Source organism: Loxodonta africana, chromosome 1, assembly GCF_030014295.1.
Source record: "Loxodonta africana isolate mLoxAfr1 chromosome 1, mLoxAfr1.hap2, whole genome shotgun sequence".
Lineage (NCBI taxonomy): Eukaryota > Metazoa > Chordata > Mammalia > Proboscidea > Elephantidae > Loxodonta > Loxodonta africana.
The window spans coordinates 11,549,212-11,574,051 of record NC_087342.1 but is presented as its reverse complement, the minus strand read 5'-3'; the positions used below and the strand labels follow the sequence as shown (position 1 = coordinate 11,574,051).

Sequence of the window (24,840 nt, the reverse complement as noted above, 5' to 3'; positions counted from 1 at the left end):
GGGTGTCAGCTGTATCACCTATTATTCCACCAGCTTATAAACAGAAAAGAGACAAGTTTACATATCTCAGGGAATCTTCTGTAGTTTTTCTTATGGATAAAAACAGCCGAGATGGGGAACTCTGATCACGGTCTTGTGTCAGTCTAAGTTACAGAACCACTCAAGTAAAATAATGTGACATCAGAAGATATGTGGGGACAACGGAAAGCTTAAAGAAAAGAGTATTCAAGGATATCCGAGCACTTAGTCTACTTTTATATTCTTAGGGTGCTAGAAAGCCCGTATCTCCACAGTCCAGACCTATGTTTCTGATTTTATACCTAGTTATCTGATATTATATCTGGTATGAGCACCATGAATACAAATCCATTTCCTTGCAGAAGGTACACTAGTTAGCAACATGTTGGCTCTAACGCTATCACCATTTATAAAAACAGCTTCTATATGTTGATGAATAGTGAGCTGGCTAATTTAAGAGTTTATTCAGAACTTTAGGGATTATGCCATCTGGTGCTGGTGATATATTTATTTTTATCTATTTTGTTAATTAGGTCTAGAATACCCCGTGTTTTTCACTGTCAATCTAACATTTCTAAACTGTATGCCTAAACAGATTGTTTGGAAAAAAAATGTTCTTCATATTGTCCTCAATAAAAATAATTTAATTGAATCCACTTTCTACAACCTTCTTTTCCATATCTTTTTGAAAATTATATACCATGTTCCTAAAGTGGTGCGACTCATAACAGGCAACTTTAAGTGTTAACAAAAAGAGAAATCAAGATAAGGTTAGAGAGTAATACGGGCAGGGTGGCCAATGAGGATTTCTCTGAGAGGACTGCAGCTGAACTGAGAACTGAGTGGAGTGAAGGCAGCAAGGAATGCAATTACTTGAGAGGAAAGCATTCCAAGGAAAGGAAAAAGCCTTGAGGCAAGAACCACATCTGAGGAACAAGAAGGCCAATATCACTGATGCAGAGTAAAGGAAAGAAGAGTTGAAAATAAAGTTTGGTCAGTTTATTCATCAAGGGGCCAGATCACTTAGAATTTTGTAAAACATAGCAGGACTTATAATTTTATTTTGAAGAGAAGTAAGAAGTCACCGGAAAGTTTTGAGCAAAAGGAAGGCATGATATGATTTAGATTTCAAAAGGATTCATCTACCTGTTACATGATGAGATGATGGTAAGGCCTGAGTGAAAGCAGGGCAAGCACTTAGGGGGCTATAGAGTAGTAGTCCAGGCAAGAGATGTTGGGTGCAGAGATCGGGTTAGTACTGGTGGAAATGAAGGATGTGGTCAGGCTGTGCTGTTGTTGTTGAGAATATACACAGCAAAACACATCTGGGATATATTTTAAAGGAAGAGTCAGCAGAACAGTTTCTTGGCTTCCTGAAAAATGTATCATGTTGCCTTTTCTAGAAAGGATAAAGCAGAAGGAGTACTGGATTTGAGAACTGATGAACAGAGGGCTATACTTGTTATGGCTCTTACCAATTTGGATGATCTACAGACATCACTAAAATTTTCTAGCCTCAAATGTCTTATCAGTAAAATAAAAACATTATGACCTTCTCTGCCTTCCTTACAGGCCTGTTAGGATGGTCAGATGAAACAGTTTCCAGATCAGTTAAACTAATCTTAATTGACTTGCTGGATTACAAAAACTTCACTATCTTTGTAAAACATACAGATTGATACTCACAGTACATTAAATGCTTGAAGTTAGAAAATACTCTCTAGTTAGCTAGAATATCAACTCTCTCCTGATCCCAGTTTAACTAGGTGTGGGTCAGCTAAATACAAATATGTATTTGGATATATATATATCCAAAACCCATTGCCATCAAGTCAATTCTGACTTACAGCAACCCTATAGGACAGAGGAGAGCTGCCCCATAGGATTTCCAAGGAGGGGCTGGTAGATTTGGACCGCCAACTCTTTGGTTAGCAGCTGATCTCTTAACCGTATGTACACATACATATTTGGGATGATTTGGGGGAGCCTTGGTGGCACAACAGTTAAGCACTCAGCTGTTAGCTGAAAGGTCAGCAGTACAAACTCGTCAGCCGCTCTGCGAGAGAAAGATATGGCAGTCTGCTTCCATAAAGATTTGCAGCCTTGGAAACCCTATAGGGCAGTTCTACTTCTATAGAGATGATATAGATATATAGATGATATAGAGATGATAGCATCAGAAATAATACCAATAGGTTGGGATGATTTCTGGAAGAGAAGTCCATATAGAACTCCAATCAGAGGACCAATACGATACAAAAAAATTTTGGTCATTTAGCAAGTGATTTGTAAATTGATGTATATTTATATGTTTTCAGTTAAAATAAAATACTTAACCATGCATCGTTATTGACTTTCTTCTTTAATTAATCCCTTTTCAATTAATCACCAACCATGTATAAGCCGCTTCATTCATTTAAAAAGTAAATATCAAGTGCCTACTATAATAATGGTTTTCAGTACTGACTGTGATCAGAATCTCCTAACGAACCTTTTGAAGAAATGCAAGTGCCTTGTCCCAATCCCTAGATTTTGATTCTCTGAGACCGAGATAAGAAGTCCCTGAGTGACACAAACAGTTAAGCTCTCCACTACTAGCTGTATGGTCAGTGGATTAAATCCACCCAGAGGTGCCTTGCAAGACAGGCTTGGCAATCTGCTTCCGAAAGGTCATAGCTTTCGAAGCCCTTCAAAGTAGGGAGCACTCCTGGTCTGGGGTAGCCATGAGTTGGAATTCACTTAATAAGGCTGAGATAGGACTGGAAATCTCTCTTTTAGACAGGTAGAGTTGAGAACCATTGGCCTAGATAATGGGCACTCATTAATAATGGTATGGAAACAAATAAACACATACTTGCTTCTCAAAAAGCTCATAGCATAATTGCAGTCACAGATAAAAAATTGTTTTAATGAGAAGAAGGCACTAACTTTATACCATAGGTATATGCCAGATGCTTAGGAAAACAGAGAAGAGGAAAAAAACTAGTTCTGCCCGGGGGGTAAGTGAGGAAGGCAGTGTGGTCAGAGTTGGTTTCTTGAAGGAGGTGGTGTCTGAACTGTGAGCTAAAGGGCAACTGGGAATTCTCCAATTATACTGAAGCTGGAAGAGATATTCTAGCATGTAAAAAGGCATTGAAATACGAGAAAATACAGTGCTTTTCAGGGAATGCTGTATGCCTAAGGAATCAAGGAAATGAGGATCAAAAGGTAAACAGAAATTCCTTCTGAAGGGAACTATACACCAATCAAGTTAAGCAGTTTGAAGTTTTCGCTATAGAGCAGTGGTTTCAAATAGTATTTCATAAAATTCAAGTTCAGAAAAGGCAGTTTGTATATTTCACAAATATCTAAAAAACATGAGCATTCAAATGCATACATACTGAATTAAACAGATTACAATAACCCAACGCATTAACTTGTTTTTTGCTGACCTTGAACCACAGCTGTGTCTGCCATTTCTGTGTTTTTTAATTTCTTGTAGGTATGTCCCTGATTATGAAGGTCGTAACGTTATGCTTTCACTTTTTTAATGCTAGAAAATGTGCTACTAAATGTCTATGGATAATATTACACAACTAAAACCAAACATAAAAAACAAGTTTTTATTGATTGGCTATATAATTTGTTATTATAATTTACAAAACAAATGTATGGCAATAAATTACCGCATTTGTTTTAATAGATATTATTTATTGGGGTTTCACATATTTTGTTTGCAGAGAAACACTGCTTTAGGGAGACCAGTATAGAATTTTTAGTAGGGGAATGACATAACATTATATTTAAAAAATAACCACTATTATAATAAAATGAACAGGAATAGGGTAAAACAAGAGGTAAGGAATTACTTACGAAGTTATTGCAAGAAACCAAACAAGAAAATATGAGAGAATGAACAAGTACTGGTGGTAGAGAAAAGGAATAAATTTCAGAAATACGTACTAAAGAAATAGGATAGGATTTGATGGTTAATCAGATAGATCATGGAGTGGAGAGTGGTTAAGAACAGAGTCTAGATTTATACTTTAATTTTGGCCATGTTGAAAAGGTAGACATACCTAGAAGGTGCCAACTTCTTAGTACTCAGAATAGAATGTTCTTTGCACATTTAATAAGTGAGTCTAAATGAAGTCCAATTTTAATAACAGTTCTCGTTTTAGAATTTCCTTAATCCATTTTTATATATTTTATTCTAGTTCTGACAATTTATAATACACTCAAATAGCCACTTCTAAAAATTAAGTATGAGATTCCTATCCAAAAATGCCATAGTATTTTCTCCATTTGGTAAAATCTCAATACTATTAGTGTACAGCTTATATAGCTATCTATGATTATACTTTCTTTGAAAATTGTTGCCTGATGTTATTATAATGCACTTGTTATGCTCATTCCCCAAGAATAAGAGGATTTTAACAACTATAAGCATAATTTAAATACATATTTTATCACCCTTTCCAATTTATACATTCCCTTCACTTATTTGTCTTATCTGTTTTTCCCAAAAGGAGATCAAAAATACTTATTTTCCCATACCTCAGATGAGAAATTTAAACCTCAAGGGAGATAAATGGCTTGTCTAAGATTATATGGCTGGAAAGCAGTAGAACTAAAATACAAACTTCTGATTCCTAGACCAGCACTCTTCGTGCCATGCCATATATTTTGAAAGTAGTGCTCTATTTTATTTTTGCCACTTCCCATGACCACCTCTTCTCTGAATAAATAGGAAGATGACTATATATATATCCCATTTTCCTCTCACATTCACCTTTTCTCCTGACTTTTTCATTGTTATTTAGAACCTTCTCTATCAGCTTTATAACCTCAAAAGCCCAATGCTATTCTGCTTCAGAAGTTTGTCTTTACTTGCCAATATTAACTGTCCTGCATCACTATCATATCCATGGATTGAGAAAATTTGGAATTTTTTTTTCAGAATCTGGGGGTGACAATAGCAGTATGTCAAAGATTAGAGAACCAGAGGATAATTCCCCTGCCTAACTGTTCAAATTTGACCTCCAGGACCCTTTTACACATTCGTCTCGCAGCCACGGCTCAACTCTTTGCTGATCTAAAAGAATATCACTTCATACTGAGAACAAAATGACTACTACATACAAATTTCACAGGGTAGGTTAGAATTAAATCTTCTTTCTAATCTAATTCTAAATAAACTTGCTTTTAAGTAAAGTAATTTATGATATTTTCATAACTACAGACTTAATGTTTTTTATAATGACCCAACAGGGAATGGAGACTAAGGCAATGACTGAAACTTATCTCATTATAAGCATCTGTTTATTTTTTTTTCCTACAAAAAATAATGTTAATAATTTCAAAAATAAATAAAATTTTCTTTTGTTGCAGTACCAAAAACTCAGTAGTTCATTTCTGTGATTTCAAAAGTAAACTATTTCTTATGTATTCGGACACGGTTATAAAATTTATATCACGTAAATGACTTTGTTGCTTTTTTACTGCAAAAAGCAGGTCAAAAGCACATTCCTAGGCTACCCCCCAAAAACAGTGATAAAAATTATAAATCAATTTATATCAGAAAATATAACAATATCTCTGTATATTAACATAATGTTTGTTTCATAAATTCTCATCTTCTCTCCCCATCAGAAATGCTTTCTCTTGCTCATTCACTAAAAGTTCAACATCGAAGTCTAATTATGTAAAACGTTCCCTTACTAAAGCAGAACACTGGCTATTTTTGAGTTCTTACAAGTATTAAGTCCCTGGCATTATTTGTTTATTCTTCATTTATTTATGAAGAGTTTAAGAATCTGGGTTTTTTTTTTTAATCAGAATTTTAAAACAATGCCATTAGACCTTTAAAGACAGATATATTCAGCTAGTTGTTATCTACTTAACTCTAACATCTTAATAGCATTAATCATTTTATACTGAACAGTGAAGTAAACAGTTCTTCTGAATGGCAGCACTAGATTAATGAAAATGAGAAGTTTCTCCTTTTTTTTTAGTATACATATATATAAATATTAAATTAAAAATTTTGTCCCCTATTGGTTCTTAATATTATCTTAATATTGGTTCTTAATATTTAATAGTATAAAATTCTAGTTTTTATGTTTGCTGAGTTTGTTAAACTACCAGTGCTTTTTAAGTTGATGCTGAAGTCGATGATGCCTGGAATATCTTCATTAATTCAAATAGACCCTATCCACAGGGTTCTCTGCATCAGACTCTCTTTGATGTTGACATCTCAACAATTTCCAGTGTGTGTGTTTTTCTCGTTTCCTCCCAACAGTAATATAAGGAAATAAGAGGCTTTATGCCAATTGAAAACTTACCTTGCAAAGCTGGAAGTAGTCTGAAGTCAGGGTTTCCTGAATCTCCTCTCTGAGAAGCCCCGCGGTCCCTGCAGGGTGCCCGGGACCACTTCCAGCCCCACTACCAGTGTTGCTGCCACTGCCAGGGGAAGAGGCAGTTAAGCCATCCAAAACTTTTCGGAAATTAAACTTCTTCATTTTAAAAAACTGTTGAGAAATTCAGTGGAAAGGGGGAAAAGAGTGACAATACATGGAATTATTCCTGGGTAAAAGTCTTTACATTTTCCTCAGTCAGGGCAGTAGCCAGTCCCTGGTTTATAAGCATTGGCTAAGTGACTAAGGGGGGGCGGGGGCTGAGTGAAGCTTTATTTTCGCAAATTTTAATTCTAAAAAGCATATCCTTCCAAAAAATAACAGATAAAACACAACTCTAAAAGCAACAAGATTCCCTCCGCGCCATCAGGTTTTCCAGGGCTTCTAATCAGCTGTAGCTCCGCTTTCTCAGCACTGGGGTAAAAATAAAAGGCAGTGTCATCATCGTCATTAGCATTATATCATCATTATTATACAATCAAAACCTGAGTCCAAGAGACCAGCGCTCTCTCTGTCTCTCTCTCCAGGGCGGGCTTTCCTGCTAAAGGTTCAGCCCAGAGTATTTTATTTTCAGAAAACCGATGTTGGGGCGGGGGGAGCCTTACTGGCTCTGCCACCACCTTCTGCGCTCGGCCTCCGCCGTCCTCAGCGCTCCGTTTCTCAGTAGGAAACGGGAGGCGAAGAGGCTTTTTTCCGTTCCCCATCCCCACCCGCCCCCTAAGCAAACATCTGCGGGTGCCCCAGGGCAGCAGCCGACCGAGGGGCGCGCGCTGTCGCCCGCTGCCTCGGCTCCCCCGCTCCCCGCCGCCCTCTCCCGCCCGCTCTCCTCGCAGCACAGCAGCCGCTCTCAGGGGACCTGCGGCGGTGGCGGCAACCGCTGCGGCCCTGGGTCCCGCCTCAGTCGGCTGGCCGCACAGAGCCGCCACTCCCGCGCCCTCCCCGGCCGAGCGCCCAGGAGCCGGGCTGTCGCCCGCGGCCGCGCGAGCCCACAAACACCTCACGGAGGGCTTCCCGCGCCCACCCGGAGCCCACAGACACCTCACGGAGGGCTCCGCGCGCCCACCCGGAGCCCACAGACACCTCACGGAGGGCTCCGCGCGCCCACCCGGAGCCCACAGACACCTCACGGAGAGCTTCGCGCGCCCACCGGGAACACACGAACACCTCACGCAGGGCTTCGCGCGCCCCGCCGGACCACACGAACACCTCACGCAGACGTTCGGGCGCCCAGCCGGACCACACAAACACCTCACGCAGAGCCGGACCACACAAACACCTCACACAGACGTTCGCGCGCCCAGCCGGACCACCCAAACACCTCACGCAGCACTTGGCGAGCCCAGCCGGGCCACACAAACACCTCACGCAGCACTTGGCGAGCCCAGCCGGGCCACACAAACACCTCACGCAGCACTTGGCGAGCCCAGCCGGGCCACACAAACACCTCACGCAGGGCTTCGCGCGTCCAGCCGGAGCACACAAACACCTCGCCCGAACGTTCGCGCGCCGGCGCTCGCTCTCACACACACACTCACACACACACACACGCACACGCAGGTGTGAGGGAACCGCGGCCGGACGGCGGCCCCGGTGCCCCACACGGATGACTGTCTGACCCCGGACTTAGGCACCTGCCAGCCCAGGAAGCTGAGGGCGCAGAGGGAACAGGCTCGCAGGCGTCGGTCCGGCCCGCCCGGCCGCTGCTCCAGTCCCTCTGGTCTCGGCGCCTGGCGCTCTCCGAGGTCCTAACCTAGCCGGCGGGCTCCACCGCAGGCTCCGCCCCCCGCCGTGGGAGGCAAGCCCCGCCCCGGACCGCCCCCTCCCCTTCCCCGCCCCCTCCGCCTCAGGCCGTGAGGGGCGGTGAAAGGGGCGGAGAGCGCTGGGACGTCAGGGGGCGGGAATAGCCGCGGCTCCAATCACAGGCTCGATAGGACGGAGACCCGCTGCGCGAGGCGCGGAAGAAACTTGGAGATAGGTCCAAGGAAAAGCCAAGGCAAGGGGGCGGGGAGAATTTAGAACGGCAGGTGAGGTATTTGATTGGCAGTGCCATGGGCCTGTGATCTGGAGGGCCGTGCCTTGGGGGCTGTAATTGGCGCTACCTGTTGAAGGACGCCGGTGTGGATCAATCGAATGCCTAGAAGCGTGCCAACTTGGGCACCTGGAGCACGAAGCTGCATGGAGGGTTACCTCAGGGGCGGCTCTGGACAATACTGTGACTCAGGCAGGTGTTAGCTTATCTCCTCTGTGAGCCTTTTCTCATCTCCAGATGCGTCTGCTGGGATTCCCTCACTGCCCTCCTACCTGCATCAACTTCTGTGATTAACCCCTGCTAAACTGTCACCTCTGAGTCGGAATCGACTCGGCGGCAGGTTTGGTTTTGGTTTAAACCGTTACCTAATAATGGCTTAACGGGTTACCTCGGCAGGAGGGAGCTGTACTTCACGGAGATTTGGAATCTATACCCTTCAGAGTCCTTAAGGAATTGATTGCTCATCGTATTCCCTCTAATTAGTAGAATTAACTCTTTCCGCTATCCCCACCTTCACATATGATATTTAATTTTTTTAAAGAAACATTTCTCTCAGTTAACTGTGTTAAGAATGTAATGTAAGCTTTTTTATGAATCACGATCATTTTTGAAAGATGCGCTGTTCGGTGCAGTTAAAAAAATATATACAGCATCAGGATGGAAAGAATTTAGTATTGAGCCCTGACTTGTCACTGAATTGGGGAAAATTTGAACAGAGATTTCCTAATCTGTGAAAACGAAGGGCAGCGTCATCATGGTTAGCTGTAGACTTCAATCTGGGTAACACAACAGAACCCACTGATAACGAGCCCAAATATTGACTTATAGATTCTCTAGGATGACCTCTTCTTTTTAATTTTCATTTTTTGGGGGGAGGAGGGCAGGGATGGATGTGAGATGAACAATGAGGGGAGTCTTAAAAGAGAAATGAGTTGCCCAGTGTCACATTAGCCAGGAAATTGGAAAAATGGGATAGAACTCAATTTTTCTGATCCTCTGCTCAGTACTCACCCTCTCCTTTAAGGAGCCCTGGCGGTCTAGTAGTTAAGCACTTGGCTGCTAACCAAAAGTTTGGTGGTTCGAAAGTACTAGCTGCTCTGTGGGAGAAAGATGTGGCAGTCTGATTCCATAAAGATTACAGCCTTGGAAACCCTATGGGGCAGTTCTACTCTGTCCTATAGGAATCAACTAGATGGCAGGGGTTTGGTTTAATGTCTATTTTACTCCTTTTACAACTTGCTGTACTGCCTAGTATTCTCTCATTGCCACAGGTGGACAGAATCCTCTTGAAGGCAGGCATAGTATTATATATCTCATATCTTGCTTAGCACTTGGCACAATGTTTCACATATAATAGTCACTTTAAGGGTTTTAAACAGTTGATTTATTTATTGTTTTTTTATGAGATGGTACCAAATTGTAAAGTATTTAATGACATGTGCAAAGACCAGGAGTTAGAAAACCAAAAGGGAAGAACACACTTGGCATTTCTCAAGCAGAAAGAATTGAAGAAAAAATTCAAACCTTGAGTTGCAATTTTGAAGAATTCTATGGGCAAAATACTGAACGACCCAGGAAGCATCAAAAGAAGATGGAAAGAATACACAGAGTTACTGTACCAAAAAGAATTGGTCAACATTCAGTCATTTTAGGAGGCAGCATATGATCAAGAACTGGTGGTATTGGAGGAAGAAGTTCAAACTGCACTGAAGACGTTTGTAAAAAAAAAAAAAAAAAAGGCTCCAGGAATAGATGGAATACCAATTGAGATGATTCAACAAATGGATGCAGCAATGGAGGTGCTCACTCGTCTATGCGAAGAAATTTGGAAGACAACTACCTGGCCAACCAACTGGAAGAGATCCATATTTATGCCCATTTGAAAGAAAGGTGATCCAACTGAATGCAGAAATTATCAAACAATATCACTAATATCACACAAAGGTCATATTTTGCTGAAAATCATTCAAAAGCAGCTACAGCCGTACATCGACAGGGAACTGCCAGAAATTCAAACTGGATTCAAAAGAGGATGCAAAATTAGGGATATCATTGCTAATGTCAGATGGATCCTGCCTGAAAGCAGAGAATACCAGAAAGATGTTTACCTGTGTCTTATTGACTCTGCAAAGATATTCAACTGTGGCAGTCATAACAAATTATGGATAATATTGTGAAGAATGTTAATTCCAAAACACTTAATTGTGCTCATGAGGAACCTGTACATAGATCAAGAGGCAGTCATTGTAACAGAACAAGGGAATACTGCATGGTTTAAAGTCAGGAGAGGTGCCAGGGTTGTATCTTTTCACTATACTTATTCAATCTGTATGCTGAGCAAATAATCCAAGAAGCTGGACTATATGAAGAACAGGGCATCAGGATTGGAGGAAGACTCATTAACAACCTGCATTATGCAGATGACACAACCTTGCTTGCTGAAAGAGAAGAGGACTTGAAGCACTTACTGAAAAAGATCAAAACCACAGCCTTCAGCATGCATTACACCTCAACATAAAGAAAACAAAAATCTTCACAATAGGACCAGTAAGCAACATCATGATAAACAGAGAAAAGATTGAAGTTGTCAAGGATTTCATTTTACTTGGATCCACAATTAATGCCATGGAAGCAGTGGTTAAGAAACCAGACAGCACATTGCATTGGGCAAATCTGCTGCAAAAGACCTCTTTAAAGTGTTAAAAAGCAAATATGAAGATGTCACTTTAAGAACTAAGGTGCACCTGACACAAGCCATGGTGTATTCAATTGCCTCACATGCATTCGAAAGCCAGTCAGTGAATAAGAAGACCAAAAAAGAATTGACTCTGTTGAATTATGGTGTTGGTGAAGAATGTTGAATATATCATGGACTGCCAAAAGTAGGAACAGCTCTGTCTTGGGGGAAGTACAGCCAGAATGCTCCTTGGAAGCAAGGATGGCAAGACTTCATCTGACATACTTTGGACATGTTATCAGGAGGGTTCAGCCCCTGGAGAAGGACATCATGCTTGGCAAAGTAGAGGATGAGTGAAAAAGAGTAAGACCCTCAACAAGATGGACTGACCCAGTGGCTGCAACAATGGTCTCAAGCATGACAACGATGCTTGAGGATGACGCAGGACCAGGCAGTGTTTTGTTCTGTTGTACATAAGGTCACTATGAGTCAGAACCGACTAGATGGCACCTAACAACAACAACCCAATTGTATCATGTATGGGAGGGGGTAAAAAGTAAGAGTAGAAACAAATGCCTTCTCTGGTATAAACTAGATCTCAGTAGGATTCCAAATTCTGTATTGGATTCCTAACATATATGTCTTTGTCTTTAGTCTCTCCCCACTTTCTTTTCTTCCTGGCCCATTGCTCATCTCCAATCATGAGTGCCAGTTAAGCCTAAAGACGTTGCTTTCATCTTTTCATTTCTGGCTTTACTTTAAAAAAAAAAAAAAAAAAGGTTCTAACTCCCTAAGGACTAGGCATTGTTGTCTAGAATAATAGATTTAGATGCCTGCCTTCCCTTCATCACAAAGTCTATCTGCAGCTCCTTAATTGTCGATTAAATGAACCAAACAAACCTATAGCAAGTGGTAATTTGGTGTATTGATGAGAGTGAAGAAGGAAGATATCCCAGTTCAGCAAAATGAAATGTGGCTTTTGCAAGCAAAACCCCTTAAACCTCTCATCACTAACACTGTACTATCTTAGCAAACAAGGTGTTGGTTTTTATTTTAAAAATTGGAGGAGAGCTGTTAATGAAAAAGCATGGAAAATAAATTGACAAAAGCTCTGCTTAAGGACTATATGAGAAATTCGGTGGCTTACTTGAGTTAAAAAAAGATGACAGAGTAGTTCCCTTGCAGATGAGACAACAAATAGATATGGAAAGCAGAAGAAAAGTCAAGTTAGAAAATATAAATGTTTCCAAATAAATACTAGAAGAGTGTATATATATATAGTCACCAGAACACTTAGATTATGCCTTTTCACATGCAAAAATCAAGCCAATCATTGTAAAAAGTATGCACATGTGTGGCACTTTACACAAAGAAGGAGGATTGCTAAACTAAGAATGATGGGGAAGAAAAAGCTAAGCCAAATTGACCAAACACATGTAAATGGTCCATTTTATATAAAGTTCTACCAGTTACACATATATATATAATCACTAGAATGCTTAGATTATGTATTCTTTGGTACTATTTTAAATATCTTTGTTCCCCCACAGAGGATAGTGCAGTGTCATATATATATAGTATGTATCCAGTAAGTTAATTTGAAAAATCTTAACGTAATTGTAATCTCAGAGACAGAGAGACCTTGTGGAGAGGAGATTTTGTGATGCCAGTGCAGAGACTATGAGCAAAGTACAGAAATGAACAAGAAGTGAAGTACATCACGTATGTGAGGGGGCATCATCAACAGTAAGAGCCTAAAAATCTTACTGGAGGGGAGAAGCACCATGAGATATCTATGAAAACAAACTCTATCTTGGATTAATTAAAAATGAATAAAGTGTGACTCTATAAAGGAAGTTTTTATTCCCCTGGGAAAAGTAGTAAGAATGGACCATAAAATATACCTTATAAATAATGTGAGAAACTTCAGAGTTATTATTATTAAACCAAAAACCAAACCCATTGCCATCGACTCGATTCCAACTCATAGCGACTCTATAGAACTGCCTCAGAGTAGAACTGCCCCATAGAGTTTCCAAGGAGCGCCTGGTGGATTTGAACTGCTGACCTTTTGGTTAGCACTTAACCACTACGCCACCAGGGTTTCCTTACTATTATTAGGTGCCATCAAATCAGTTCTGACTCATAGCAACCCTATGTACAGCAAAACGAAACTTCAGAGTTGGGTCAGACAATAATAATGGGAGCTTCAATTATCCTACTGCAAACTGGAAGAATACCTCTTGGGGAGGAATTACTGAGTTTCTTAATAAGCTGCGATTTCTTCCTTAAAAGGAGAAGTATGAAGAACTGCAAGAAAGAAGAAGAATCTAAACTTGGTCCTTGGAGCAAAATCATCAAATCATTTTAACAAATCTAATACATTGGAAGGATTTTTAGGATAAATGTTGGAAGTATATTAAAACTCACTTTAAGAGCTTGCCATCTCGGATTCAGCGAACACCGAAACCATTAAAGCTAAGTCAGTTTCAAAGCTGCCCTTCCACCTCCAAAAGTTAATCCAGTCATTGTTAAAAAGTATGCACACGTGTGGTATGTTACACAAAGAAGGAGGATTGCTAAACAACTGTGGGGGAAAAAAACTACACCAAATTGACCAAACACAGGTCAATGGTCCATTTTATATAAAGTTCTACCAATTTTTTAGCAGCTATATGCCAGACACTGTACTTTTAAAGCACTCTCCATTTGATCCTCATCGTAACTCTATGTGATAGGTATTATTGCACCTATATTATAGATGCAGAAACCCGAGGCTCAGATACATTTAAGAAATCTACCCAAGGTTACTTTGGTGGATAAACCGGTCTTCAGATACGAGGCTGTCTAACCTCTAAGATCATGCGCTTAATCACTAAAAAAAAAAAAAAAAAACATACTACCTATTACTAATTACAGGATTAAATAGAAACTGAAATAGGAACAAATAGGGGATCAATTCTTCTGAAATAGAGACTATGTGATCATCAAACATTCTATGAACTAGAACTGTGTAAACTACATTTATTTTCTTATTTAATACTACCAATAGCCATGTGTGGTAGCTGTTGATAAGTCCATTTAACAGTCGAGAAAACTGAGGCAAAGAAAGGTTAGAAATATCCCCAATATCATATATCTAGTAGGTTGTGATACAGAAATTTGGAGTCACATAAATCTGATCCTGAAACTCTTTCCTCATGCTGTTAGCTTCTTTTGAGAAACCAAAGAAATCATATTATAGATATATGTATTTGATATTAGAAAAGGAAATTATGGCAAAACAGAACAGAAAGGAAAGGCAAATATCTGCTGTGGAGTATAAATACTGGAACTAAAGAGAACATTTGGGATTTGGGGAGCAGTGAGTGCTAGAAGCAGAAGACTTTGGGAACAGCAAGCTAATGGGAAGTGCTTATTCTCGCAAGAAATTGCAGTATAATTTGAAATATATTAAGAGTTTCAAGAGAATACCCTACAAAAATGGACGTTAAAAAAAAAAAAGCAGTACTAATTTGCTCAGAGAGGGTGTAGTCTCAGTGAGTATCAGAACATTTATAAGGAGAATTTGACTGGAGGTAGGATGAGGATGCAAGACTTACTCTAAGACCAGGCTGGCAATTATTTACATTATCAAATGTGAGCATTTCCAGTCTTCTTGCTGTGATGTACTAGATCCTGGACTAAGCAACCCAATTGGTCACCCACTTCTAACTCCTCAATCAAGTTACAGTGTTATGGCACCATCCTTTATTATTTTCCATTCTAGGAGTTAGCATGTCATTAAGAGACCATAGTTGAAAAACAGGTTCCCCCAATATTCTCTCTGGCAAATTTTTCAAGAGGATAAGGAATTATTGTTTCTTCTTCAACCTTCATCTGACTTTTTTCTGAACCTATTATACATCCTTCAGAAGGGGTACTGGTTGATAATTGTCAGCTTTCTATGATATGGCAGAAACTAACAACCAGCAGGAAAATTCCTTATCCAATCTAGTCCAAGCCCACAAACCAAGAAACCACAAAAAAAAAAAAAAAAAACTGGTTGATAATTGTCAGCTTTCTATGATATGGCAGAAACTAACAACCAGCAGGAAAATTCCTTATCCAATCTAGTGCAAGCCCACAAACCAAGAAACCACAAAAAAAAAAAAAAAAAAAAAAAAACTGGTTGATAATTGTCAGCTTTCTATGATATGGCAGAAACTAACAACCAGCAGGAAAATTCCTTATCCACTCTAGTCCACGCCCACAAACTAAGAAACCACAAAAAAAAAAAAAAAAAAAAAACTGGTTGATAATTGTCAGCTTTCTATGATATGGCAGAAACTAACAACCAGCAGGAAAATTCCTTATCCAATCTAGTCCAAGCCCACAAACCAAGAAACCACAGGGTTAATTAAATAATGTCACAGCTCTCACAGGTTTCAGGTAGGCAGGAGTCATTAGGAGAGACTGAAAACAAAGAAAGTATGGCTTGACACACAATCAATGACAGAATTGCAAACAGAACTCATGCCTCCTAGGGCATAACTCAAATATTTGCTCTGAAACATGTAATTAAAATCAGCTTTGTGCATCTTCTAAAATAGATTTTCATATATCCATCCATCATGTTGTGATGTGGTGGAAAGAGAAAGGGATTTAGCCTTGGACAGGTCTGTGTTCACGAGCCATGATTCTAATAGGCCCTTTCAGACTCTAACCCCTTTTATATGGGAACCAAAAAAAAAAAAAAGGCCCAACCCATTGCCGTTGAGTTTATTCTGTCTCATGGCGATCCCATGTGTTACAGAGTAGAGCTGCTCTATAGGGTTTTCTTGGCTGTAATATTTATGAAAGCAGATCGCCAAGCCCTTCTTCTGTAGTGCCACAGGGTGGGTTCAAACCACCAACCTTTGGGTTAGTAATTGAGTGTAAACTATTTGCGCCACCCATGGACCTCTTTCAGGAACAAATAGAGGCTATTATAAGGAAAAAATGAGATTATATATAAAAATGATTTGTAGAATGTAAACCAATATACAAATATATCATTATTTTTATTATCCATTTACTTTAGAGAAACAGTTTATAATTGACTTTAGAGTTGAATTTATTTTCCCATTATTATCAATATAAAAATTCCCTGCATCTGTGGATTGACTATAGCTAAAATTGAAGAATAAGAGGAGGGTTTGGACTACATGACCTTTAAGTTTCTTTCTAATCCAAAATTCTGTCTTTACATGATTTGTTTGGTCAAGATTCACAGAACTCTTCCTAGACACTACAATGCCTCATTGGAAAGGTAATTAATAGGGTGCCCATGGAGGTACTGGCCAACAGAGATGAATACGGCCTACAATAGGCAAAGAATACAGGAATCCACAAAAGTATCCTTTTAACAATTAGAGATTCCTGGAGACAACATTTTAATCAATATTTCTATTCATAAGTATGTGCATGTATCTGTTTATAAAAGTAAGGTGAGCTTGTTACAGAAACTTTAGAAAATCTAAATTATAACATTTATTTCTATGCCTTTTTAGTACATTTTGAAACAAATTGGTATTGTCCAAAATACAGTTTTATTTTTTCAACTAAAAATTTTGTTGTGAGCATTCCCCATTTCATTATTATGCAAAAACACCATTATTGTCAATATTATATTCAATCATATGGCTATTCCATAATTTAATAACTTCTGTAGTCTTCAGTATTTTATTTATCTATAATTTTATACTATTAGAAATAATAATGGAGAGAATACTTTCATACTAAATCTTTGGCAAAGTTTCATATTTTTTAGGGGACGTTACTATGTCAAAATAATTCTTCATACTTTGTTCTAAATTTTATTTTTAAAAAAGATTGCATGAATTTAAACTCTTATTAAGAGCTTAGCTACCTGTTATGGGTTGAATTGTGTACCTCAAAAAGATAAGTTGAAATCCTAGCCCCCTGGGAAACCCTGGTGGCGTAGTGGTTAAGTGCTATGGCTGCTAACCAAAAGGTCGACAGTTTGAATCCGCCAGGCACTCCTTGGAAACTCTAAGGGCAGTTCTCCTCTGTCCTATAGGATCACTGTGAGTCAGAATCAGCTCCACGGCAGTGGGTTTGGTTTTGGTTTTTGGTACCTGTGAATGTGATCTTGTTTGGGAAAATTGGGTCTTTCTTTGAGGATACTATCAGTTAAATTATGCCCATAGGGTGGGTCCAGTCCTAATCCCTTCTGAATGGTGTCTTATAGAAAAGGAGACTAGGCACAGAAACAGACCAACACACAGGAAGATACAGCTGCAAGCAGCAAAGGAATGCCAAGAATTGTCAGCAGCAACTACAAGCTTAGGGAGGAGGCATGGAGCAGTTTCTCTCTCAAAGCCCTCAGGGAAATTAACATGGTTAATGCCCTGATTTGGACTTCTAGCCTCCAGAACCATGAGATAATAAATTCCTGTTCTTTGAGGCCACCCACTTTGAGGTACATTGTTATGGCAGACGGAGGAAACTAAGACAGTACCCGTGGAGAAGTCATGTTACAATGAACCTTTGTAAAGTGAAACCCTGTACCATCTTACATTGACTTATTTTGTATAAATGTTAACAAAACTCAGAGAGAGTGTCTTTAAAATTATAAGAATTGGTAAACAGAATCAACTGAACAGAGAAGAAAAATCTAACAAGGTAAAATGTGACTGCTTACAACTGAGTTTGGAGGGGAAAATAAAAGTATTTATAGAACTTTAAGATTAGAAAGAAACTTAGTAATTCTCATGTTTGACTTCTAAATTTAAAAATCAGTAACACAAATGTCCTTTCAATTATATCAACAAATAAAAATTATAATTTTGTTGTATATTATAGTTATTTAAGGAGGGTGGGATGAGAAAATAAGAGCAAGGGAGAGCAGAAGGGTAGGAAAAGAAATATAGATAGACCTACAGAAGGTGGAAATACAGAAGATCTACCAAATCTTAAAAAGAATGTTAAAGACTTTTAGAACCAGGTTGAGTTTTTGTAACTATAAAAAAAAACATCGCCATCAAGTCGCCTCTGACATATAGCAACCCTACAGGACAGAGTAGAACTGCCCCATAGGGTTTCCAAGGAGCAGCTGGTGAATTCAAACTACTGACCTTTTGGTTAGCAGCCAAGCTCTTAACCACTGCACCACCGGGGCCTTTGCAGCTATGGATAAAGCAAATAGAGATGCAAGCCCTTAACATTTGTTATTCAAATTAAAGTTGGGAAGCAAGATTCAAGTCACACACCACAGATTCTCTAACCCTGATCCAGACAATAAAAACTACAAAGGGTTGACAACCTTTCTTGAATTTGGAGTATGGGCACAAGGGGAAACAGTCCCCTTTAGACACAGCCTCTTTTGTTTCCTGAAGATTTGATTCATCATGACTCATGAAGATTGTACCAATTTAAGTAGACATATGGATTTGTTTTACATAGGGAAATAATATATTAATGCCATTTCTGAATTAATTTTTATAATGGCATAAAGAGTTAAGATATGAAAATTCTGTAAGTATCCATTTTAATTATTAGCTCTGCTAAAATAGAGTTTTAGAGGATAAGCTAGGGTGCCAGGATGACTTTGCTTTACTATAAAGTTTCAAAATGAAGTCATAGCATAGGAAAAGGGTAAGTGACTTCTTGCCTACCCAACTGCAGACTCAAGACATTAAAACCCTTTTAGTGGGTCCTCTCTGGCAATTCAGAATAAGTTTTCTGTTTCCTTCAGCTCCTTGGCTAGCTTGGGCTGACAAAACATTGTTGTTCTTCTTAACCTTTGCCAAGCTGAAGAACTTTACAAGTAATTTTTTTAGTAACAGCCAGAGTGATTTATGGGCTTTTCTCCCTAGCTCTCCTCAGTTAGAATAACGAATTTTATTTCTCTGTCTCATTCCTTCCTCCCCAGTTTTCCTATTCTCTATTGTCTTTAGTGATAATCTTTCTTTATTTAATGCTACTTTGTTTTGCATAGTTTTTCAAGTGTGTCTATGTCTAATGTGCTTTAGTTATGGAGATCAAATATCTTGAATTTTCTGGGGCAGTCCCTGTTTAAAACATTCTGCACCATTGTTCTTAAAAAAAAAAAAACCATCCAGTTCCTCAACAAACACAACTGTTTTCAGGATGCTGTTTTTAATCTGAGTGGCAAAACCTATGGGAAAGGAATACACAATAATGTGTTTTTAAGAGCAAAGACTTTCGTTTCAGACAGGCCTGAGCCTGCCACTTGTTAAGTGTATGACCTTCAACAAGTTATTTAATTTCTCTGTGCTTCAATTTTCTTATCTATAAAAGGAAGATACTATTACCAACTTCATAGAATTGTTGTGCAGATGAAAAGAGAGAATTCATGCTGGCAGTCAGCATGTTCCCTGACACATGGGAAGCCCTCCATAAAGCCCTCCATTATGTTTCAGTGCCAAAAGCCTCATATGAATATTGGTGATCAAAAAGAATGGTAAGAAAAAAAAAATGTTTTTATCACTCAAAAGAGCTTTACATAAATACTACCTACTAAAATGCTGTTTGTTATTATTTGGACCTTGGGTAGTAAGTAGATAGCTGAGAATTTTTAGGTTAATAATTACCTAGGCGTTTGGAAAGAAAATCTTAGAAACTATAAGTTTGGCTGCGTTCCGTTTTAAAAAAATATTGCTGCCAAGTCAATTCCGACTCATAGCGAACCTACAGGACAGAGGAGAACTGCTCCATACGGTTTCCAAGGAGTGGCTGGTGGATTCGAACTGCCAACCTTTTGGTTAGCATCCATAGCTCGCCATAGCTCTCAACCACCCAAAAATGGTAAAAAAAAAAAAAAAAAAAAAAATTAAAAAATGGTAAATCTAGGGAAATAGGCAATTAACCCAGTCATATTATTTATTTAATGAACACTGTGTCCTTAAATCATATATTAACAAGAACTAGAAAAATGGGACAAAGGGAACTGCATCTCTAGATCAAAGATGATTGAATATGCTTGAAGATTTTCAGATTTTCAAGAAGTGTTATTCTTCCAAACAGTGTAAACTCAGCCTCTCTCTCTCCAAACTCCAAGATTGAGGAGAGTTTTGTTGCTTGCTTGTTCTTGAGTTTTTTTTTTTTTTCTCATTAGTAACTTTGGGAGATTGGAATAACCATTGACAACCATTAGAATTGTAAAATCTTTCCCAATGATCCACGTGAAGCTCTGGGAGACTTGCCCAAAAACACTGGAAAAAAACTAGAAAGAATAAACAATTATTAAGCAAGCTGAGTTCTTTAAACAAGAATGAGAGGAACAATACGCCATCATTTTAACAGCAGATAATGAAAATGACACTACAAATATTGTACTAACAAATTTATACCTTGGATGAATTTTTTTGTTTCTCTTCATGTAACTGTATTCTTTTTTAAATGAAGATTATTCATCGTATGTATAATTAAATGTGATATAAATTTTATACCACTGTAAGTCTTTTTATGTAAATAAATTCTCAAATAGGAAAGAATAAACCTTTTGTAACAATATGTGCCCGAATTTTTAAATTTAAAAAATGTTCACCACATTTATAATTTATCAACTCACAGAGATTTCCACAAAGAAAGGAAGAAAGCCAAAGGAATCAAATGTAGTAGACACAAAAGTATGCATTTCACGGAGTGCGAGAAGTAAAGAAGGAGATGATGCAGAAGGAGCCTGTCTTACTTATCTCGTGCTGCTATAAAAGAAATACCACAAGGGAGTGGCTTAAACAAACAGAAATTTATTTTCTCACAGTTTAAGTGGCCAGAAGTTCAAATTCAGGGTGCTGACTTTAGCTGTGGCTCTTCAGCTTCTGTTTCCTGGTTCCTTGGAGATTTCCATGTGGCTTGACACCTACCTTCCCCTATGTCTGCCTCTCCCTTGCTTGTAACAATATGTGCTCTGATTTTTAAATTTTTAAAAGAGATTGACTTAAAACACATTCTAAACTGACACTGTCTCATTAACATAACAAAGATAACCCATTCTCAAATGGAATTACAATCACAAACATAGAGGTTAGGATTTACAGCACGTATTTTGGGGGGACAGAGTTCAATCCATAACAGAACCTTATTCCATTTGCATACTGAGCTTAATGGAGGCCTCAGCCTTTGATATTACAGGATGAGAAAGAAAAACACCAAAAATAGATACAAGGGTCAATTTTATAATTTGTAAAATGGTAAACAGAAAACAATTTTTGTCCATTTTGTTTATGGTTTATCCCCATGTGTTACAATAGTGCCTGGAACACAGTAGGGATTCAATAAATATTTGCTGAATGAATTAATATCAACACTGCTTGCTGCACCAAACTGTTCACCTTGCTCACTGTGCCAAACGGTTGAGCCAAGGTCCAGAGTCACCAACAAAAGAATGCGTTACACACAGGCACTGGATGGAACAATACTTTACTCACAGAGAAGAGACAGCAAGGTCAGCTTTAATAGTGGGTGCCAGTCCCTCATGGCCAGCAGGTCATGCCCTGCAGCCAACAAAGGACTGGTGGTCTGCACCTCTTGGGTTACAGGTGAAGGACACCATTCCCTTCCCCACTGAGAACAGAGAATTGGTGTTGACCCGATGGCACCTGACCTGCATGCAGAGGCAGATCATAGAAAAAATTTTTCTGTGTACCCGGAACAGGGATGGAATTTCCCTGATAATGAGAAGAATCTAGGAGGAAGGGGTTCAGCTCTCAGCCTCCATTATCAAGGAACGTTCTGGACCCAAGGCTTCTGATGAGGTGGCCCAGGTGGGGATCAGAAGGCTGAGTGATATGCTGCTATCCTATTTTCCAACAATGAATACCACTAGTTCATGATGTTCATGCTTCATGCTAGAATTTCAGCCCTGTACTTGAAGATGTAATTAAGCCACAAATTAGATAAAATGCTTCATTTATTTGTAAATTACTCTTTCAATAAATTTGGGAGTAAAAGAAAAGGGGTAAGATAGAAGTCAAAGAGAAATTTTATAAAATATTTTAGCAAAGAGGAAGAACCAGAGAACAAACGAGTAAATATTCAAAAGTAAAATAACGATAACCAAACTAATTCATAGTCTACGGCTATTTCATAACTTCTTTGCTTTTCCTAACCCTCCAATTTCTCCTCTCCTACTGTATCCCAGCTAATGACTGCCCCATATAGAGGAAATGGAAGTCATTCAATGGGAATGCCCTCATTCTTCTACCATTAAATTTTCAAGACAGCACTTGCCTCAGTATCCATCCTTCCCTTTCCAAATCATTCCTTCCCACTCTACTCTTTTGACAATCTCTCCTCCTATCCTCAGCCATGGGCTCTGGATCCTCTCTCTCACTGTTTCTCAAGAGCATTGCCCCATTAGTTAACTCCTGACCTCTCCTGTATCTTTAACCTTTTCTTATCCATTTAAACATGTTATAATATCTCCTACCTTATTAACAAAATAAAACATAACATCAGCAAAATAGCAGAGTAGGCAACTCCAAGCTCCTGTTTCCCCACAGAAACGTCAAAAGCAAGCAGAAATTATCAGAACCAATGTTGTCAGAGCTCTGGAAAACAGTTGAAGGTTTACAACAACTAAGAAAATGCTGAATCAAGAAGAAGGCAATTTAAAAATGGTAGTAAATCTTTGCGGCATTTTTATTTGCCCTTGTCCCACCCCTTTCCCCAACTCAATAGCAACAGTCTTAAAGATGGCAGCTTGGGTTCCCAGTGTAGAATTTTGGTCCCTGGTTCTGCAGGGAGCAGAGCAGACCTTATTTGCAAGTTATTATGTATGTGTGTTCTAACCTGTCTGGGGCCACTTGAAGGACTAACACAAGGTTCTCATCTTTGTTCCACCTAAGAGCTCACTCAGATCAGAAAAGTGTCAGACACAGCTCAAAAACTGTGTAAGTTGGACGAACAACTCACAGATGCCTGGGATAAAAGATTATGGTTGAGACTTACGATAGACTGCTTAAGGCCTGGGAGGAAAAGCTGGGGAGACAGTTTCTTTGTGTATATGGGCGAATTGAGAATGCCATACATATACCCAGGCAAAATTCATGCTTAGAAAAGACTTGAGAAGACTCTAAGCTTTCATCTTGGGCTGCTCCCTAGGCTCAGGGCAAATCTGTGTTGAAGAAGGGCCCCAGCACACAGCTAATCTGCAAAGGCTGGGAAAGACGTTTTTTTCTTTGTATCTTTCTCTTTGTTCTCTTTTAACTCCTGGCATTCAGGAAATCTCTGAAAAAATACTAGGTGAACATAAGCTAAGGAAAAGAGACTTCACTGACCACATACAACCAGGAATACAGTCTCTGCAAAAACAGTTGGGAAAGTCACTAAATAATTAAAATACTGGAGCCTTCAACAATTACAAATACAGCAAACTCTGGAGAAAGGGAATAATATGAATTCCAGAGTTACCACATTATAATCTATAAATAGCCAGTTTTCAACAAAAATAAAAAGGTATTCCAAGAAACAGGAAAGTATGGTCCATTCGTAGGAACAAAATAAATTGAGAAGGCCCAGTCTTGGACTTACTAGACAAAAACTTGAAAACAACTATCTTAAATATGCTCCAAAGCTGAAGGAAAACATAGACAAGGAATGAAAGGAAATCAGGAAAACAATGTATGAATGTGTGACGCATGCAGGATGTCTCAGAAGTGGTCCTAACATCTTGAGCAGCTACAAGACTACTAGGATGAAGACCCCAACTGGTAGCATCAACCCCTCTACGGCTGCTATGTCCATTCGGTCTGATTGAGTTGCATAAATGAGACACAAAATGTGGACAAATGAAAGCTATTTATTGTTTACAGAACACAGCTTACTTTTATTTATAGGTAACATTGACCAAAACAACTATCCAGAAATCAAAGACCAAAGTAACTATACAGAAATCAAGAACCAAAGCAACCATCCAGAATCCATCACCCATTTATCTTTTCTCCTCCAAAATCTTATGCTTCCCTGAGCTGGGAGTCATTGCATCGAATCCCACTTTTATTGACATAAATTTGTGGTTTCAAACCAGTCTAGGGAAATCTCAGTTTCCCTTCCTTGGTCAGCCAAGATCTGAGTTGCTCCAAACAGCCCTTTTTCTCACCCAGGGCTAGGTCACCAGGTACCAGCTGCAAGCTAGGGAATTCATATGACTCTCCTACTTTAGACCAACCAGCCCCATCACTTCCTTAGGTCCAATAATTAATTGCTTGTAATAACTCACCAACTCCTAGAAAAAGGCTATCCTTAATTCAGCAGAGACAGGATACAAACTCAAAAAAGACAAACATACACCCATATTTATTGCACCACTGTTTACAATAGCAAAAACATGGAAGCAACCAAGGTGCCCATCAACAGATGAATGGATAAATAAATTATGGTATATTCACACAATGGAATACTACGCATCGATAAAGAACAGTGAGGAATCTGTGAAACATTTCGTAACATGGAGGAACCTGGAAGGCAAAATGCTGAGTGAAATTAGTCAGTTGCAAAAGGACAAGTATTGTATAAGACCACTATTATAAGAACTTGAGAAATAGTTTAAACTGAGAAGAAAACATTCTTTTGTGGTTACGAGAGAGGGGAGAGAGGGAGGGTGGGAGAGGGGTATTCACTAATTAGACAGTAGATAAGAACTATTTTAGGTGAAGGGAAAGACAGCACACAGTACAGGGGAGGTCAGCACAATTGGACTAAACCAAAAGCAA

General features: G+C 39.0%; 1 protein-coding gene across 1 annotated transcript in view; it reads right to left on the bottom strand.

Annotated features, from left to right (window-relative positions):
* Positions 1-8,100, bottom strand: part of STXBP5L (syntaxin binding protein 5L) — a 369,977-nt gene extending 361,877 nt beyond the window's left edge. Inside the window, exons 1-2 of the mRNA XM_064286653.1 lie at positions 8,045-8,100; positions 6,342-6,527 (exon numbers count right to left, since the gene is read on the bottom strand). Of these exons, the coding sequence (XP_064142723.1) occupies positions 6,342-6,518 (177 nt within the window). The 5' untranslated portion in view covers positions 6,519-6,527; positions 8,045-8,100. The remainder of the gene's footprint in view (positions 1-6,341; positions 6,528-8,044) is intronic.
* Positions 8,101-24,840: the final 16,740 nt, after the last annotated feature.